Raw genomic sequence first — 18,809 nt, forward strand, 5'->3', positions numbered from 1 at the left:
TGAGAGAACATTCTGGATGGCAACAATTTGTATTATATTTTTGGGGGTGTTTACAAACAGTATTGGCATAAATACAAACAGAAATCAAGATGACTCATGTATGAAATCAGTGTGTTCTTTAACAGAGCTGAGGTGCTCGTGTGTGACGCAGCTGCTTTATGTCCCATTTGAGTCATAGATACATAGCCTAAATTTCACTTGAGATGAGGTATCTAGATTCCTCCAAGAGAAGACTGCAGTAGACTAATTTAAAAATTTACCATTTTAATCTTTTGCTTGCTTTAAAGTGATAGGTTTCAGTTTTTAGGGGCAAAGCATGCATGCTGGTGAATGGAGAAATTTTTCATGAGTGCTGGTCTCTATTAGACTTGATAGCTTACTGCAGTCCCAAATAAGTGCCACTATAAGTAGCACAAAACAAGACTAAAGCTGAAATTAGTTGCCGTTGCCCATTTGTTGGTTAGTCCCAGTGCATTTGGCTCTTTGGGTATGTAGCCCGGGCTACAGGAAGCCATTCTTATGTGAGAAGTTCACACTGGAGTCTTGATGTGTGCTCATTCTCTTCTTCTTCACATGGATTTGAAACCAGTCTATTTTACTGGTAGTTCTGGCATTTGTATGTGATGTATGTTGCACATATGGGTGCCAAATGTATACCCCAAGATATTTACTCTTCTAAAAGACTAGAAAAAATTTTGAAGAGGTATTTTTGAAGTAGTTGTTAATTTTTAAAAACAATAGGGGCAAGAAACTGTGAAGGTAGTCTAGTGAAATTATGGATGAGATAGATTCCTAATTTTTAATTAGGACCATAAGATCCAAAATAGATTTCTTTAGAATTACATTTTCTCAAAATTACAGCAGTTTTAATGATTGTTCATCAGTGACATAACTATAGAGTGGCGTTTTGCAATGTGCATATTGATCCTAATACCGTTACAGTCTCTCCAGTTGAGTGTTCAACTGTTGTTGGAGTGACAAATGTTTACAAATTTATTTGAATGTAGTCTCTTGGTTCCTTGAAAGTTTCCTACCTCTTGATGTGTAAAAATATCCTAATGGAATGCTGAGGTTTTTCCTGAATGTTGTTCATCAGTTATCACTATGCACTCTTGTTCTATTAATGGCAAGTGTTTTGACTGGCTGCTTATTTCCAGGAGAAGCTGTTTCAGGGCTGGCGTACGCTACTATGTAAGAGGTAAAAGAAAAAACTGATTTATTCAAAAAATATGTGTTCCATCTGCACATGTGAGTTACCTTTTAAAAGTAAACGAACATTGCTTAGTTTGTCTTGGGCTTCTTCCTCCAAAGAAAATATTAGGAACTGAAGCAATTTTTGGTATATATTAAAACTGACTCTTCTTCATAAGAGTGAAGAAGACTCTTCTTTAAGACATAACTGCAAAAGTTTTGTAGTGATTTTTAGCAGATGGCTATTTTCATTGGTGCTAAATGCAAGTGTGTAATAGCCCTTTTGGTATAGCAGTAAATCCAGCTAAGAGCATCACTGGTGCTGGCAGGGGATTCCTGAGTGATGTTCTCTAATTGTTTCAAGTTAAAAAGTAAACAGGGAAATGAAATGAATTTAAATTACTTTTTCTGTTCTTAGTTTTCTTCAAAAACATATGTGCTTTTGAAGAAATTTGTCCGTTTCTGCAGTACCATTGTTACAGAATTGTGAATATTTTGGTGTCAGAGCACTGGTAATTTTTTTCATATTAAATTATAATCTGTAGTGCTAGAAATATCAAAATGTGTTAACTTGAAGAAGCACAGTTCTGCTTAAATTTGGTGCTGATCATATTAAACTTTTACCAAGGTTGTGTTTAATTTTATGTTGTCAGGCAGCTCTGTGCTTCCTGTGAGGGCTTAAAAGGGAGGGGAAGGAAGCCTTTTGGTGATGTGCTGTCACTGTTTTGCAGGCAGGCTGAGACAGCTAACATGGTCTTTTTCCTCCACAGGTATTGATTCAGAAGGGCACGCTGCTAACTTTGTTGAGACAGAACAAATTGTGCATTACAAGGGGAGCAAAGCATCATTTGTTCAGGTAAAGTCACTGTAAGAAACATAGATACACAGATAGCTCTGTCTTGTTTGCATATCTTATATGCAGTCTATATTTAAAAGCATAAACTAAACAAACAGACTGAATTAGTTTAACAAAATAAACCTGTCTGCTTTATTTTTAAATGTCAGGTGGATTTTGTAAATTCTGCTGTTTAAAACTGTTACCATTCTTTTGCAGACCCGTGGATCTATTCCTTTTTTCTGGTCTCAAAGACCAAACCTCAAGTATAAACCAAAGCCACAGATCAGCAAGTCAGTAAACCATGTATGTGAGTGTTTGTGTCTTGGGGTTTTAACATGTTACTGGGCTCATGTTTGTGTGATAGGGTTGCAAACTGTAATCAGAAGAATAAAAATCAGATTGAGCATTATTTTTTAAAAGTAATAGCAAGAAACCTTGTACTCATAGTGAACTCAAAGGTTGAAAAAATGCAGGCATCAGTGGGAGTAATTTCTCTTGGGATCCACTTTGCAGCGGTTTCAGTAGATGGACAATACACCTTATCTGTAGCATGTTTATGAGGAGAACTGAATGGACTGGGAGGAGAAAAGTGGGAATGTTTTGGCACAATAAAGAACATCAAACAGTTATAAGAATAATCAAAAATATTATAATGGCGGTTCCTTGTAAAGCACAGATCTTAATAGTAGTGTACATCTGCCAACCCATTTCCTTTCTCTTCTAGATGGATGGCTTCCAAAGACATTTTGACTCACAAATAATTAGCTATGGAAAGCAAATGATTGTCAACTTGGTATGCTTACACTTGTTCTTCCTGAAAAAGTTGTTGTTCTTTTAAGCAGGCTTCTGAGTAATGGTGTCTCTGTTTTCCCTTTTCCCAGGTTAACCAAAAAGGCTCAGAGAAGCCTCTTGAGCAAACCTTTTCAAAAATGGTGAACAGCATGGCGAATGGAATGGTCAGGTACATGTGACATGAAGTGATACAAGTTAAGCATTCCCTCTGAGGCTCAGAGTGGTCAGCTCTTCAGGGGCCTTTACCAAACAAACAATTTGTTTGCATTTTATGTTTAGGAAGTAACTTGCTAAGAGAAGACATAGGCAGAATAAGGAAGGAAATTAAGAGGCAATGGTAATGCCATTCCATTGGCATTACCATTACACTCCAGTATTGGAGTCATAGTATGCAATGGAGGTCTTCTGTATTTTAGGAAAAAGAAGATCATGCCCTGTAGAACTAGCTTCTGGCAAAAGGGCTTGGTTACATTGTTAACTTAGTGAAGGAGTGCTGAGTGTTAGCAAAACTGGATGGAACAGTAAGGGGCACAAGCATTAAATGCCTGGACCTCAGTGTAACAATGGGCCAAGAGTGGAGAATCCACTTGGTTTATGAGAAATTCCATCTCTTTGGGGGAATAAAGAGTGCAGTACACAATTTTATGACCGGTGCTTGCTTTTGTTAATTTCTGGAGGGAGAGCTTGTATCCAACTCACACAGATAATTGCCCTTCTACCTTATCCTTGAAATTACTGTGCATGTTTTTTTTATTCTGTACATATTTGCTATAAAGTCATCTGGTGGAAAACAAGATGTGAAATTATTGTGAAGGTGCATTTTGGTGATGTACTGTATATGTTCAAAAGTGGTGTTTGGCAGCCCTATTTTACTGCTTGCTATCAAAATCCACTTTCTTGGTTAATTGTTTTTGATGGTGTTGACCTGCCCGAGTCGAACTTGAGACTTCAGTTACTTGTTGCAGTGTGTATAGACCATCTTTTGTCATGCATAGTCCTGAAATCTCGTCAAATAACTTTTGAGTTATGAATGCTTGAGGGGAGAGGTCTCATGCCCTGTAATTCACAGCAAACATATACACACAAATGTGTAATTAATCAAGTACCACTCATTTAGAGTACTTCTTGCCAGAAATCAGCTGTTAAAATTTTGTTCCAAGTCTGTAGCTGCTTAATTTTCTTATGACAGTTAGGTTAGCTGCTTAAACAAAACCTGTCTCAAGTTCCTAGAGTTATCAAAGGAATTATGTCAGCAAAAAATGTTGGATTTCAACACCTGTGTTTTAGTTCAAAGTGAACAGAGAACAAAAGAATCCTGGTGGAGGGAAAAAAAAAGACATTAAGATTTGTATCCCTTCTGTACTTTCTGGAGGAAAAATATTAGCCAAAACATCAAATGGAACATACACAACTTAGAACACAAGGTGTGCTTCTCCAGACTAATGGCATTTTTGTAAAGAATTTTAAATGGTGTTACCATTCACACTAAGGGTGCAGCATCAGGAAGACTACGGACCACTGACAAAATCTGCAGCTGTGCTGAAAGTCATCTCTAAAGAAAAACAAATCCTCTTTTTATAGATCAGCCTTTTGGTGTAGGATTTTCTGTAACCTTCACTGCAGTACATATGTAATCTGAAAAACCGCTTCTCTCTGAACAGATACGTGGCATTTGACTTCCATAAAGAGTGCAGTCGGATGCGGTGGGATCGGCTTCAGATTTTGATGGATCAACTGGCAGACCAGCAAGATGAGTTCAGGTAAGGCTCTGCAGTTCTTTCACCTCTGTGCTGTTAAAATGAGACCACTTCCTCATAGTTTCTATTGTCTTGCATTAAGGCACAGTAATACAGACCTCCTGTAGTCATCTGTGGAAGCAGATGCATTTGTGTGCATTAGTGTGTCCATATCTCTGGTGTCTTGCTGACACCATGTGCAAGGTTAGACACCTGGTTGGGGGCTAGGATGTAAAGCCTACATTGCCTCTCCATAAAGTGGATCTGAGAATTGCAGCAACCCTGAGTTGTGACAAATGAGCTGCCTTTGTAAGGTTGGGTGAAAGGTTAGACAAAGAAATCAATGTGCATACAACTGGAGTTATTTAAAAGCAAGTCTCTTTAGATTATATTTGTTTTCATCCATAGTAATTCCAGGTTGCATTGACAGCAAACTGTTCTGCCTTGTAGTGTAAAACACTGGGTGTTCCTTCCGTGGGCATTTGTAAAAGTGTTTTCTCTAACACAAATTGTTGTGGCTCCAAACCTTGCATTGGCATTGGTTGTTAGCCCTTGCTAATATAACTAACCCACAGGGAAACGAATTCTCATTTTCTGTAGTCATATCAAAATACACAAAATGTCCAAATCAATTTAAGTCTTTAGTCCCACAAGTGGGTTTTTGGTCATAGCTACTTGTAGACCTGTAGATTGCTAGGGAAATAGTTTACTTTGTTCTGCTTTTCTGATTGCTTCCTTCCTGTTCCTGAAGCCTTGTGACTAAAGCACAAAGGAGATTAGCTAAAACATTACAAAACTAGCAGTAGTATAGTCTGTCCTAAAAACTAAAATTGAGGTAAGGTGTGGACTAGAACAAGTCTTGTTAATAAAGTCTCTTGCCTGGAGTGATGGCTATGGGAATCATATAAATCAATCAGCTTATAGTTAATATTCTCTGTCTACCACAAAAAAAAAAAAAGGCCTTAACTCATAAAGACCTAATGAATAAATTGACTTTGAGCCCCTCAAATAAGGAGAAATAAGATTGTTGTTTTTTCCTATATAGCAAGGATCCTTTATTCTTAGAATTAATACTGAATCCTTTAACTTGTTTACTGTCAGCTGCCACTGGAGGCATAGAAAATAACCAGATTTCCTTGAAATGAAAATTTTAAAAAGCCATCTCTAAAGCAAGATATAAAATCGACGACTCATTCTCAAGATAAGACTGGCTCTAACTTAACTTGTTTTATTTTATTTGTAACGACTGTTGCTTAAAAAGGAACAGAAAAGTCTGAGTTCTAAACTTCACAGGAAATAGTTTTGCAACCCCTAGGGAGGTAAACAATTCTTATTTTCTGCAGGCTAAATCCAGTTGTGGATGATCTGTCCAAAAGGAGAGCTGGTTTTGTGGAGGTGTGCTTTGTTAGTTTTTAAATTTTTTAGAGCAGCTATAGGAGATGCAGCATTTAAGAACAGACTTTTCTTGTTAATTAGGATAATAAGAAACTACCTTATCCTAATATCAGTTGTAGCCAAAACCTGGGGGAAAAGGAAGATTTCACAGGTATTATTGTTGTAGTCTTCAACAATGTAAAACATGGTTTAACAAAACCAGCTCAAGAATGATGAAAATAACACTTAAAAAGAAAAAACAAGGTTAATCAAAGTAAATTTGTGTGTTTCTAAGGCTCCTGATAAAAATGCAGAGGTTCTTGATAAAAACACTCTACAGTAGCAGTGGATTATATGCCAGAGTTCATAATTACATATTGGAGTAACTTAATCTATGGATTATAATCTGTAAACCTGTAGAAAACTGGAAGTTTCGTGCTGTGGCAGGACAGGCATAGTTCTGTCCCATTCACACATCTAGCTAATAAGTAGATGGGAATATTTGTTTTGTTGGAATGCATGTCTGCAATTCAGTATTTAAAATGAGCTGTTTGTTATCAACTACTGGAAACACCTGGTTTAGTGGATTTAAAGATGGAGGTAATAATTAGCATATGCAAGCATATCTTGTCCCCCCCCATGTTCACATAATGGAGAGGGTGGCATGTGACAATAGCAGATTTTTCCATATTTTGCAAGCACCCTTAAAAAATCTGAGTACCTTCCTGGAAGAAATGTGCCTGACAACTTAGATGACTTTTTATGCATTGGTGACTGGGTTGAACTGGTGACCACTTACCAACAGATCTGGTTACTTCTACTGCTGAGCTCTGCTAGTGATTTTCATATCTGTGAAGCTGGGACACTAAAACAACTGGGGAAAAAAAAAAAACCCACAAGTCCCTGATTTTGCACCAGAAGTTGCTCTTCCCAGTAGCATATAACTCAATATTGCTGATTGACTTTCTGAATGGTAGGAGTGAATACTGCCCTGAGATTGCTAAATGTTCCATTGGTGCTGTTTTTCAGCATGGCAAGAATTCAGGGAGACATCAAAGTTTGAAGACATGGCTGAGCACTCATCAGATGCTCAGGACAATTGTGGTTGGGTTGCTATGATATTTACTTATGAAAACATGTGGTTTATATGTTATTTCTAAATATGTGTATTGTGTGTGTTAGTTACTTTCTAGTTGACTCGGAGGGTAAAACTGTGACTCAGCAGGAAGGAACATTCCGCAGTAACTGCATGGACTGCCTGGATCGGACTAACGTGATCCAGAGCTTGTTGGCACGCAGGTCTCTGCAGGCCCAGCTTCAGGTAAATGTTTTACTCTTCTTTGACAAGCTGGAAGAGGAGAGCGGCTTTCCATTTGGAATGGAAATGTCATTTGAATGCTCCAGTAAGAGCTTGCATAGTGGAGTTACTGTACTACTTACCTGAGCTGCATTGACTAGACTCGAGTTTGATAAATACAGCTTTTTTTGAAAGCAAATCCTAATTTTTCTATCAAACTCCTAGCAAGCCTCAGTGTTTTTTATTCCAGAGACTTGGTGTTCTGCATGTGGGACAGAGAATTGAAGAGCAGGCAGACTTTGAGAAAATCTACAAAAATGGTAGGCTGTTTATGAGTTCAAACAATGACTTTTTCTCTGTAGAGAGTATATAACTTCCTTAATATTTCTTATCGTTTTCCTCTTCACAGCGTGGGCTGATAATGCTAATGCTTGTGCCAAACAATATGCTGGAACTGGTGCCTTAAAGACCGATTACACAAGGCAAGTCCGCATTTCTTGTAAGGGCCTTCTGAGTTTTTGAGCATGTTTGGGATTTTCTTTAAGTCCTCATACCTGAGAAGGTTATTAATCTGGGGCTTAGGCTATAAATGAGTTTTTTGCAACGCTTCAATGGGTAAAAAGTCAGACTAAAATCTCCAGATTCCATGCTGTGTTTATATGAAGGTAAAGACTATCTGAAAATGAAAACCAAGGCAGTGTGCCATGAAGATGTGTCATATTATTTTACAATTTTGTTACAAGTATGTGTGGCAATAATGCAGAGGCAGCACTAGATAAATGTATTCCTGTGCAGGTGTTCATTTAATGTAGTACACATCCAGATAATGTAAATCTGAAATTATAGTCCTGAATTCTTACATCTATTTTAAATATTGTTCACAATTTCTTTTTGCAGAACTGGGAAGAGAACTCAGTGGGGCTTAATAATGGATGGCTGGAACTCATTAATACGTTACTACAAAAACAACTTTTCTGATGGATTTAGACAAGTAAGTAAAGCTTTTAACCATGGGGAAGTGTATTTGATAAACATTATTGTGCATTCTAACTCTTGCCCTCCCTTTCTCTTCCAGGATGCAATTGATCTTTTTCTTGGAAATTACTCAGTGGACGAAGTAGAACCTGCCAGTCCTTTACATGTCAAGAAAGATTGGAAGTTCTTAGCTGTGAGTATGGAGACTTTATTTGTAATAAGAGAAGCACAACAATTCAGTCACTGGCTTCATTATGCCTCAGTAGGACTTGTCTGTTAGTCATGAAGCATCCTTGTAATCTGGTAATGTTTCTATGATACCTGCTTATAGGATTAAACCCAGACTGTTCCCTTGACAGAAAATGGAGTGTCCTTGAGGTACTGGAAAAAGTGCTGCTTGCTTTTTTTCAAATATGCTTCACCAGATGGAAGTGGGAAAATTCTGCTAGTCACTATCAATGACTGTTTCCTTCTGCAGAAGAATCTTGTGGACTTCTCACACTTCATGCAGAAGCATAGATTGTAACACAAAACCCCCATTCTTTTCACTTTTTTCACCCTCCCCTTCCTATTTTGAAATGGGATTTGGGAACATAATGGGTTTAACTGGTGTATTTATTTGTTTTTTAAACAAAGCATAAGCCTCAACTCTCTTTTAATGCACAGGAAGTGTATTTCAATCCTAAACATAATTATTGAATACAGTCTTCCAGATTTTGGAACTATCCAAACTTTTATTTGTACCTGAATGCAGGTGAATTGAGAAGCAAAGCAAGTAAATAGCTTTACAGTTCAACCCATCTTAAAAGAAATTAAGGAATATATGTACATACTGCTGTATCAAGTGATTATTCTGTTTCTCTTTCCTCAGTTGCCTATTATTATGGTGGTTGCTTTCTCCATGTGCATTATTTGTTTGCTAATGGCCGGTAAGTGACTGTTGAGTTTAATTTTATAAAACTGGCTTATTTCTCTGTGAATTTTGTGTAAATGGTTACCAGTAACTGTTCAAGTGCAGAATTGCTTCTCAGTCATTCTAAACGGTGCTTGAACATGGCTCTGGAGATTGAGGTTTAGCACTGATTCATTAGTGTGGAAAAAATGGAGATGCTATAGAAAACAATATTAAAATTCATGTAGAAGTCAAGTAAGGCACAGTAATTATCTCCAAATTTAGATTCACCTGTAGCTTTATTGTAGGCTGGATGAAGCCCCAGAGGAATCCCTGTCTGACTTCGGGCAGAAAGACAATTCAGAGCTGTCAGATACAGGCATAAACCTGGTTCTGGTGTATTTCCCTTTAATCTAAATCTGTGTTGGGAGTGGTGAAGGTTTTTGCCTTGAATTTTCTAACATTGTTGCCAGTCGAGTTCTTGGCTGACTTCCATAGATCTCTATTTAGTGTATTCCAAGAACTGTGATGCAAATACAAATATTCCAAGGTAAGGAAACAGAAAAAGATCTGTGGAAGACTTCTGATTTCATTTGACAACAAATCTCTGAGGGAGAGCTTTAAATATTTGCATTTGTCCTAAAGTAAAACTGTCTGCTAATTGGAGATAATGAGCTAAAAGGTTTATCTGACTCTCTTCTCAGGTGATACATGGACTGAGACACTGGCCTATGTGCTTTTCTGGGGAAGTGCCAGCTTTGGAACTTTTGCTATCATCCTTTACAATGGCAAGGATTTTGTAGATGCACCCAAGCTGGTCCAGAAGGAGAAGATGGACTGAATTTGTGTGTGTGGAAAGCGGCTTGGTACTGAGGATTCTTCAAGCCACACTTGGAGTCTCTACTGACCTGCTTTCCACACCGAAAAATGCTCTTATGAACATTCTTCCTTGGCAGTGGTGGGGGTCGGGGTAAGGAAATGGTGTCCTGTGGTGGCGGTAGCTTTCAACTGAGACCTGACTTGACAGTCTTAGTTGCAATGGTCTTTGGAATATTGCATTAGTGGACAGGACTCCACTCTTACTGGGGTAATGCAAAGACAAAAGCCAGCTTTTTGGTATCTGGAATGTTATTGGAGCTTAAGTGGACTGCTTAAGCTCATGCTCCACCTGGGTTGTTCCAGCTGGTTTTTTGGCCTTGACAGGAGAGAGCTTTGATGCTGTTCATGTCTCAAAATACCCAAATGTTGAAGCATTATTAATGGAACATCTGATAGGGATCTCTGAATAAATATGGCTTCTTACCAATAAAAAGTCTTGGTCCAGACTTACAGCTGGATTACGTTCGTTGTGATAAAGTCTGTGTTAAGGAGTCTGTCTGTCATATTCGTGTGTGGATTCTTTTCACTAAATATGAAAGGTTTTTGAATCCTAATGCTATTCTAAAATGAGGTTTTTGTCCTGTCTTGTTTATCTAGAACTGATGCAATATTCTGCTAATCATTGTTTGGGTGGAAGGGCAGTGTAATTGGATGTTCCTGAAGTTGCAAATGTCTTGCACTGTTTCAATACTACAGTCTCCATATGAAAATCCAGTAGTTAGCGAGTTAAAATATAGAATTTTCTTTCTGAAGATGTAAACAAAATCAAAGAATGTAAAAGTCCTTTGCAGTGTTTATTCAACCTTCCTTATGCTAAAGTTCCAAAGTACTTCATTACTTTAAGAATGGGTCACAACATAAAAAGATGAACTTCATATTGTTTTGCTGGTCAGCTGCTTCTGTCCTTGGTTATGTTGAAATAATTTATGAAAGAAGGAATAACAGCCTGAGAAGAAAGCAGTAAGTCCAAACTCCGTATTTCTACTTGGGAGCAGCAGCTTGCTTTTCATGCATGATACTGTAACACACTCTTTTAAGAAAAAAAAACTGCTGACTAATTTGTGCTGGTTAATGTGTGTCTTTAAATTTAGTGCTTCCAAGCTGTATAAAAATAAGGACCAATTTTAAACTATTTTGTCACTTATTTTATATGGTTTGTTCAAAACCAGACATGGAACTTGCTTAAGGCGCTGTGCATTGTTTAATATTTCCTGTAAGTACAGCTGTATATTCAGATTGCGAGTATAAAATTTAAATGGGGGGAAGGGACAAACATGTAGAATACTACTAGGGCTAGCACAGGTGTCACTATTGAAGCTAGAACACAAAACACTGATACTCCAGTGTTCCCTTGTGTTATGACTGAAAATATGTACAGATTCTTCTTCTTTTTTCTTTTTTTTTCTTTTTTTTTTTTTTTCCTTTTGCAACTGTTAATTTTAACCTTGAATGTTTCTGGAGGCCTCTCTGGGTTTTGTATAAACATAACCTGTTCATGAGCACTAGTACTTGCAAGGTATCCATTTGCTTCTAGATGCTGTAATGGAAAAATACCAGTTGGTGGCTAACTGGAAAATCCTCCTAACTTAAAGTTTTCAAAGGTGAACTCCCTCATGGGCACAAAGTACAAGAACATCGTAGACTCAATATTTGAAAGCAGTGGTTCTGGTGGCTCACTGGCAGGTGGAGTTTGAAACTTGGCGCAGTTGTCTTGCAGTCTAGAACTAAGTTGTTGTATCTTTGGTGAAGAACTTGTTGCAGCAAAGACCAAACTTGAATTGCTAATATAAAAGGTTTGTAAGACGTAGAATAATGTAGGTTTTAGAAGTTGGAAGGCACCTGTGTTTCAGTGCTTTGCAAAGAGTCTGTATTTCTAAAATCACAAATGGTGTACTACTCTTAAATGACAATAAAATGTTCAGCTTTTCTAGATGTGCTGTCTGCAGTGCATTTTGTGCTTTGGAACAGACTGTTCCCAAATCATTCCTTAGGAGCTGTGTCACACCTGAAGGCTGCTTCAGTTTTGTGTGTGCTCATTGCAGGTGGGGAATCACCACTCAAACAGTGCTGATCTCAGGCAGAGCTTGATCTCAGTCTGCACTACGAGGTGTTCTGCTCCTCAGCCATGGCTGGATCTCTGTCTGGAGCACCTGTGGCTGGAGTGCTCCAGTGCTGCATCCCCAGTGTCACCTCTGCTCAGGGCTGATGGCTCTTTGCCTCTTTCCTCACAAGAGCACCCTTATTGACCATACCAATAGATGAAAATTCTAAGTGTCTTCCTCCTTTCCCTTTTACCTTCGCTAGGGGAAGAGACTGACACGCACAGAGAAGATTCTTGCTATTACAGTTCTGGATCCTGAAACCATAATTTTTTTCACAATAAATTAGTGCTTTACAGGTTCTAGGCTGTGGATTTTTTTCCTATTTGTAAAGCTCAAAGCAGGTTTAAAACAAAGTAGGGTTTTCTTTTTTTCTTTTCTAACATTTATTTTTAATTAAGGAAGGCGAGCTGGTAGGTGTAAAACCTTACGCACAGCCAGGCTTTTATAGACCAAGTCCCCTCACTTCTATTCACATCTCCTCCATTTTCCCCCCATCCCTTTTTTCCCTCCTCTCGTCTTTTCCCCGCCCTCTCCCCGCACGGGCGGGACCGGGCGCTGCCCGGCGCTCGCGGGTCCGCCCGCCCCCTAGGGGGCGCTGTCGCGCCAGCGTCCTGGCGCGCGCGGCCCAGCGCGGCCTGACCGAGAGGCGCGTCCGCCCCACCGTGCTTGGGGCTCCGCTCGCCCGGGGCTCTCCGCTCGCCCGGGGCTCCCCGCCCGCCGCCGCTCCGCGCCCGGGGCCGCCCTCCCGCCGCCATGAAGCTCGTCAGGTGAGCGGGTGGGCGCGGATGGGGATGGATGGAGGCGGATTGCCCGCGCCCGGCCGCGGCGGCAGCGCCGGGCGAGCCCGCGCCCTCAGGGCCGCCCCGCGCTCTCCCCCTCACCGCGGGCGGGAGCGGCCCGGGATGGGCCCGGCGGGAGCAGCCCGGGATGGGCTGGGCCGGGCGGGAACCCCGCTGTGCCGGGCCGCGCTCCCGCCCCGGGGCCTGCGCGGGTCGCTCAGTAAAGCCCTCGTCCCACTTTTCGGAGGGAAACCCCCCGGAGTGCGTTAGCGTTGCCTTGCCGCGATTGTAACGATTTTTAAAATGGTTCCTTCTTCGTACAATAATGGCCGTTTCGCCTGGAAGTAGATGCTGGATCCGGCAGTGTGTCACTCGAGCGTCGCTGCTCCCGGTGGCTGGGCAGGACGTGGAGTGTGCCACTGAACATCCCCAGCAGAATCCGTGAGCGCCGTCTGTGGGAGCTCAGGATGCGGAACTGCTGGGTGCTGCCTGTCTAAACACGTACGGCTTTATGTGGAAGTGAACGGGCTGGGGTTTTTTAAAATGCGTTTTTAATTTCCAGGTTTCTAATGAAGCTGAGCCATGAGACTGTGACCATTGAGCTGAAGAATGGGACGCAGGTGCATGGAACGATCACAGGTATGGGAGGATGCAGCAAAGTACTCCCCGTTGCCTTTCGACAGACGATTGGCATTCGCGGCTTGAATGAGTTTTTTGTCCTGTGCTCCCTCTTGCGGGGACCGGCACAGGGAAATGCAGGAGATGAGCTTTGTAATTCGTACCTTTGTGTGCAAGCGCGAAGTGTGTTTGTGTTGTGGAAGTGTCTGGATATTGTCGGCGGTTGCTGGGAACAGTGGGGAGCTGTGACCAGCCAGCTCTCCATAGGCAACCACGAAAGTACTTGGGAATTTCAGTGGGTCACAGATTGTCTTTGATGTGTAGTAGTGGGTGAGTCCATCCGTGGTCAGAGATTTGTTTTAAAGGTTCTGCTGGGAGCTGTAAATTCGTTGTAGCACTGGGACCTCTGAGCCCAGCTGCAGCCTTGCCGGCAGACAGGCTCGGGGCAGGGGGGGAAGGAAGCAAACTCTTAACAAACCTTGCTCGGTAGTCTCTTAGAATTTTAGTAGCACAGTCACAGAGTCACAAAATGGTTTGGGTTGGAAGAGACATTAAAGATTATCCGGTTCTAACCCTCTGCCATGCACAGGGATACCCTCCAGTAGACCAGGTTGCTCAAAGCCCCAACTAGCCTGGCCTGGAACACTTCCAGGGATGGGGTATCCACAGCTTCCCTGGGCAACCTTTTCCAGCTGATGTGGGCTTAAATTGGTTAAATTTTGCATGTAGACTAAAAATTAATATTCCTGTTGAGCATGTTTTTTGTTAAGGTAAGCCTAGGTGGAAATACATATTTGCATATGTTTGATTGTGTGAGAGGCGGGTTTGAAAACGGCAGAGCTGGGTGTGGAATACCTGGGTGTGGGATACAGGGCAAAGAAGAATTCTGGCCAAGAGAATCTGCTCCCCCCCTGATGCCAGAGGTCTGTCCTGTGGGTCCATGGGGGTTCCTGATTAGCAGGTGCTTCTTTATATCACTGAGCTGAAAGTTGCAGGGAATTCTGCAGGGCTCATTTAGTGGTTTTCAGGTATTAAAACGTGTGCAAGCTTTTGTCTGCTTTAATAACCTCAGTGAGGGACGTTGCTCTCAGTGTTCCCATGAGCTGTACTTAGAGCAGGTGGGATGTAGGTGGGGCACGGTGTGTTTAATGAGGCAAACCCTCAGGGCTGAGCTGAGAAAGCTGCTCCATCTCCCTTCCTAAACTAACCCCCAGGTGGCTTTCGGAGCTCTTCTGCCCAGTCACTCATGGGAAAAAAAAAAAGATACAACTCTTGTCAAGTTTGAGTTTTATCCTGGAGGATTGTTGAGGTGCTTTTTTGGCCAGCAGCAATCTGTGGGGATTTGGCAGAGTTCAAAACTGGCATTATTTTGCAGCCAGGTCCATCAGCTTTGATTAAGAGCTGAGGGAGCCACCTTGGTGCCCGATTGCTGCACGCTCTGCTGAACCCAGCCAGATAGGAAGCAAACACTCTGCTGGGCTCCTGACCTCACTGCTCTTTCAGGCTTAATTGCTGAGCAAAGCCTCTCTCATTTTCTGGTAAGAATCTGCAAAAACATTGCACAATGTCCTCTTCCTCCCAGCTCCAGAGCAGGAGCAGGGATGAAGGGGCAGGTTTTGTGTAATGCCCCTCACACCAGCCAAGGGACTGGGTCAGGTGGAGCTGTGTAAAATCCAGAGGGAGGGGGAGACGACAGAAAAATAAAATCACTGTCATTTTGATCTTAATAACTGGAGATCAGATCCCACCTAAAGCTCTGGATATGCAAAATAAAAACTTCTGGAATTTTTTAATTGCTTCTCATGGCTATTACACAGTACATGCATCCAGCTCAGATGTTTTTTCCAGTTTGGAATTGTGCAAAGCACAGCACAGTGTGCACAGTACTGATTCCATACAATTCTTGTGTACTGGCTGTTCTCAGAGTTTGTAGCCACAGTGGTTGTTCCTTGCAGTGAGGTATTTTATGTACTGTCATAGAGAATGCACTCTGGTGTTGAATGTATTTTATCAGGAGGTAAATGTTGCTGAAGATGTTGCTAATTCATGAGTGGTAGAAGCAGGTGTTGATGAACAGGATAAATCTCATTTCATGTGTGTACTTAAAAACAGGCAACAAGAGACCTTATCCCTGAAATGAGGCTTGTGTTGTTTCAGGAGTGGATGTCAGTATGAACACGCATCTGAAAGCAGTGAAAATGACACTGAAGAACAGAGAGCCCGTACAGCTGGAGACACTGAGTATTCGAGGGAACAACATCCGCTACTTCATTCTACCAGACAGTTTGCCTCTGGATACTTTGCTAGTGGATGTTGAACCAAAAGTCAAATCCAAGAAAAGAGAAGCAGGTGAGTTTGTGCTTTCCTGCTCTGTGTTTGTTCTGCCTTTGTGTGCATTTTAGTACTGTGTGTCTGAAGGTGTCTGATTGGAGTCTGTCAACATGTGCATTTGGCATTGAATTCCTTCGTCCCTGAGGGTTTGACACGGCACTGGCTCAGTCTGCCTTGCCCACCTCCTTGGCATCTGCAGAGCTTTATTCACATGAAGTTGTGTTACGGCTTTTCATGCATCTATTTTTAAAAGTGTAAATGTTTATCAGCTTGAGTAAGTCTTAACCTATCTGAGTCTTACAACTGGCACCCAAAGAGATTTGCTTCCTCTTCTTCTGGTGTCTGTGTTTCCTCAGTTTGTATGGGGAGCTTCACACAGATAATAAATGCAGGACTGTATCTCAGATGGTGTTGAATGGTTCACTGGAATTGGTGGGGGATAAAAATGGTATCTCTGGATTTGATAGACCTGAGGGAATCAAGGCTATATTCCAGTGAGCACATCTCCAGTTTTGGCTCCCAGTAGTGTTCCAGTCTCAGCTCTTCTGCTCTTCCTGGAACTTTCTTTTTCAAAGTGCTGCTGAATAAAAATCTTTCTCTTTGGAAGCCTAACAGTATAGACTGTAACTCAAGTTTAATCCACACTATTGAAGATGAGTCTCCAGTAAACCCCAGGAAATCAGCAGCAGTTTATATTTTGCCCACCAGTTAATGTGTGTTTTAAAAACAGTGAGCTGTAAGTGAAAGCTAATTGTGCTCTAAAATCATGTTGTACCATTTCTCCTGTAATTAGTGTTGAAGTATGTGGGCGTGCAGGGTGTTCTGCATTGGTGAACCTCAGCTGTGCAGCACGGAGTGTGAGCACTGCAGCTGCTGCCTTGGTGGGGAATAAGGATAAAGCTCATGGAGGGGCTTTGCTCCTCTCAAGTTCATTAAAAACAATCTGACCACACGGAGAAATGAGTGTGGTTGGGTTGCTTTTTCCTGTTGTGGTGTGAACAAGAGCATCCCTACTTGGTGTCAGCTTTGGGGAAGGCAGCCCTGATAGCTCCAGTTACCTCCAGTTGATGCTCCCTGCATGCCCAGTGTGCGGAAGCACTCTCAGACCAAAGCTGTGCTGTGCTTTGCCTTAATCCATAAGTGCCCGTGGGCTTCAGAAGTGTAAAACCCCTGATTCTGTACTTAGCAAGTGGTCAGGAAAGGGCAGGATACTGGCTGGGGTGTGTGTGCCACGTGTGCCTTGAGTCCAAGTGTGCTGGCACTTGGTGAGCACAGCTACCTGCTGATGGTGTCATCCTCCACCTGGGGTTGATGCTTCCATAGATTTTACAGGGTCAGTGTATTACCAACAATATCATGAACCTTGCTTAGGTCAAATTTGTCCTATGTCTATGCTTCTTCTGTCTCTTCTGAATTTCTAACCTACATCCCAGAATAATTGTCACTGCCTTCTCCTTGAATGTGGGCACCAGTGGTTGTCTCTTAGAGAGCCACGTGCTGCTGCACAGTTTTCAGTATCTTTTTGAGCCCTGCACTCACAAACACGTTTGAAAAGAACCAATAATCTAAAGTTTGCGGAGTGTCCTTGCAACCTGTTGGGTCACATTTCTTTGGGAGAGAGAGATGCAAAGGCACATTACCGCCTTATGGCTCGTATGACATTCAGGAGTTGCTTGTGGCCTGCACTGTCGTATGATTCTGTCTTCCCTTTACAATTAAATAGCAGTAATTAAAACTGGGAGCACACAATCAAGACCTTTGCCTTAGAATCACATCTGCAATTGGCAGAGGCATCACTGAGACTAGTAGGAGCTCGTGGATGCTGAGATCCTTTCAAAATGCTGACCTTCCACATGGTGCCTGAGACAGGATGGGTTTGGGAATCTCACAGCATGTCAAAATTCGCATTTCTCTCTTAAAAAAACTAGACTGTATATATATATATAGGAAAAAAATGATTCCTGGTTTCCTGTCAGATTACCGAGTCATTTGGGAGCAGCCAACTATTTTATGCCCTTGTTTTCTGCAGTGAAGCCAAGGACAGACAGTAGTCTGTGGAAGTTGTATACTGGAAGAATTAACACAAAAGATGAAAATATTGCCTGAAACTTACTGAGCATTAACAGACTTAATACCTAACATAATGTCTTATCACAGGAAAGCAGTGTGGTGATTATGCTCAATACAGAATGTTTTAGTCAAAAAGAAAGTCTCCTCAGTCTCACTTTATTTTCTCTTTTTCTTTTACCTGCCAAGTTGCTGGAAGAGGCCGTGGAAGAGGCCGTGGCAGAGGCCGAGGTCGTGGAAGAGGAAGAGGAGGCCCAAGACGATAACTTCTCATATTCTGGGCAATTCTGGGCAATTACCATATTCTAGGCAATTTCAGGTTTATTTTGTACAGGTCTTGTTTATGGTATCCATTTTTAATAAACTGAAATGTGAAAAGGTGTCTTTCCTTTGTTAGCAAAGCCTGGGGAGGGAGGAGGGAGGCAGGTGTGTCCTGTTTCTAGGGCCGTTGCAGACTACACAGATCTTGGTTGTCGCTGTCGAGATTTTGCCCACCCTGGGGGCTGTACAATTCCTCTTGCTTTTTGCCCCAGAACGGGAGACTTGTGTTGTGCTTTAACAGTGTTTGAAATTAATCCCTCTTTTCTAAAGGCACTTGCCATCTTCTAATGGTTCCGTAGTTTAGATGCTGTATTGAGAACCCTTGTCCTGTGAGTGTATCTCTAATACTGTTCTTCAGAGCAGCCTTTTCTAAAGTTCGTAGATATAATTTTAATGTTTTCTATTACATGAAGCTTGCAATTTAAACATGTTGCTGTCTTTATAAAACATTTGCACAGGGAAATTAACCAGGTCCATGGAACTGCTGGATTGTTACATCTGATGATTAAAGAATACCTGGATATGAACTTTGTCAAAGCTAATTATATGGCATACTGTTGTTTGGGTGGGGCTCGTAAAGCAGCTTTATCACAGATATCTTCAGTGTACCTGAAGTA

The 18,809-nt window shown here is 41.5% G+C and overlaps 2 protein-coding genes across 3 annotated transcripts in view; both read left to right on the plus strand.

The window, feature by feature from the left end:
• Positions 1–11,906, plus strand: part of SACM1L (SAC1 like phosphatidylinositide phosphatase) — a 29,286-nt gene extending 17,380 nt beyond the window's left edge. For both annotated transcript variants that reach the window (XM_059848331.1, XM_059848338.1), the window contains 13 exons: positions 1,097–1,198; positions 1,962–2,047; positions 2,246–2,332; positions 2,754–2,822; positions 2,911–2,990; positions 4,483–4,581; positions 7,114–7,252; positions 7,479–7,548; positions 7,638–7,710; positions 8,126–8,219; positions 8,304–8,396; positions 9,075–9,132; positions 9,800–11,906. In XM_059848331.1, the coding sequence (XP_059704314.1) occupies positions 1,097–1,198; positions 1,962–2,047; positions 2,246–2,332; positions 2,754–2,822; positions 2,911–2,990; positions 4,483–4,581; positions 7,114–7,252; positions 7,479–7,548; positions 7,638–7,710; positions 8,126–8,219; positions 8,304–8,396; positions 9,075–9,132; positions 9,800–9,936 (1,187 nt within the window). In that variant the 3' untranslated portion in view covers positions 9,937–11,906. The remainder of the gene's footprint in view (positions 1–1,096; positions 1,199–1,961; positions 2,048–2,245; positions 2,333–2,753; positions 2,823–2,910; positions 2,991–4,482; positions 4,582–7,113; positions 7,253–7,478; positions 7,549–7,637; positions 7,711–8,125; positions 8,220–8,303; positions 8,397–9,074; positions 9,133–9,799) is intronic.
• A 781-nt stretch (positions 11,907–12,687) lies between these two features.
• On the plus strand, positions 12,688–18,719 carry SNRPD1 (small nuclear ribonucleoprotein D1 polypeptide). Its single transcript, XM_059848380.1, has 4 exons — positions 12,688–12,843; positions 13,418–13,494; positions 15,631–15,822; positions 18,061–18,719. Exons 1-4 carry the CDS (start codon positions 12,830–12,832, stop codon positions 18,135–18,137), a joined length of 360 nt encoding a protein of 119 aa, XP_059704363.1. The 5' UTR covers positions 12,688–12,829; the 3' UTR covers positions 18,138–18,719.
• The last annotated feature ends 90 nt before the right edge of the window (positions 18,720–18,809 follow it).

This window comes from Haemorhous mexicanus, chromosome 1 (assembly GCF_027477595.1).
Source record: "Haemorhous mexicanus isolate bHaeMex1 chromosome 1, bHaeMex1.pri, whole genome shotgun sequence".
Classification (NCBI taxonomy): domain Eukaryota; kingdom Metazoa; phylum Chordata; class Aves; order Passeriformes; family Fringillidae; genus Haemorhous; species Haemorhous mexicanus.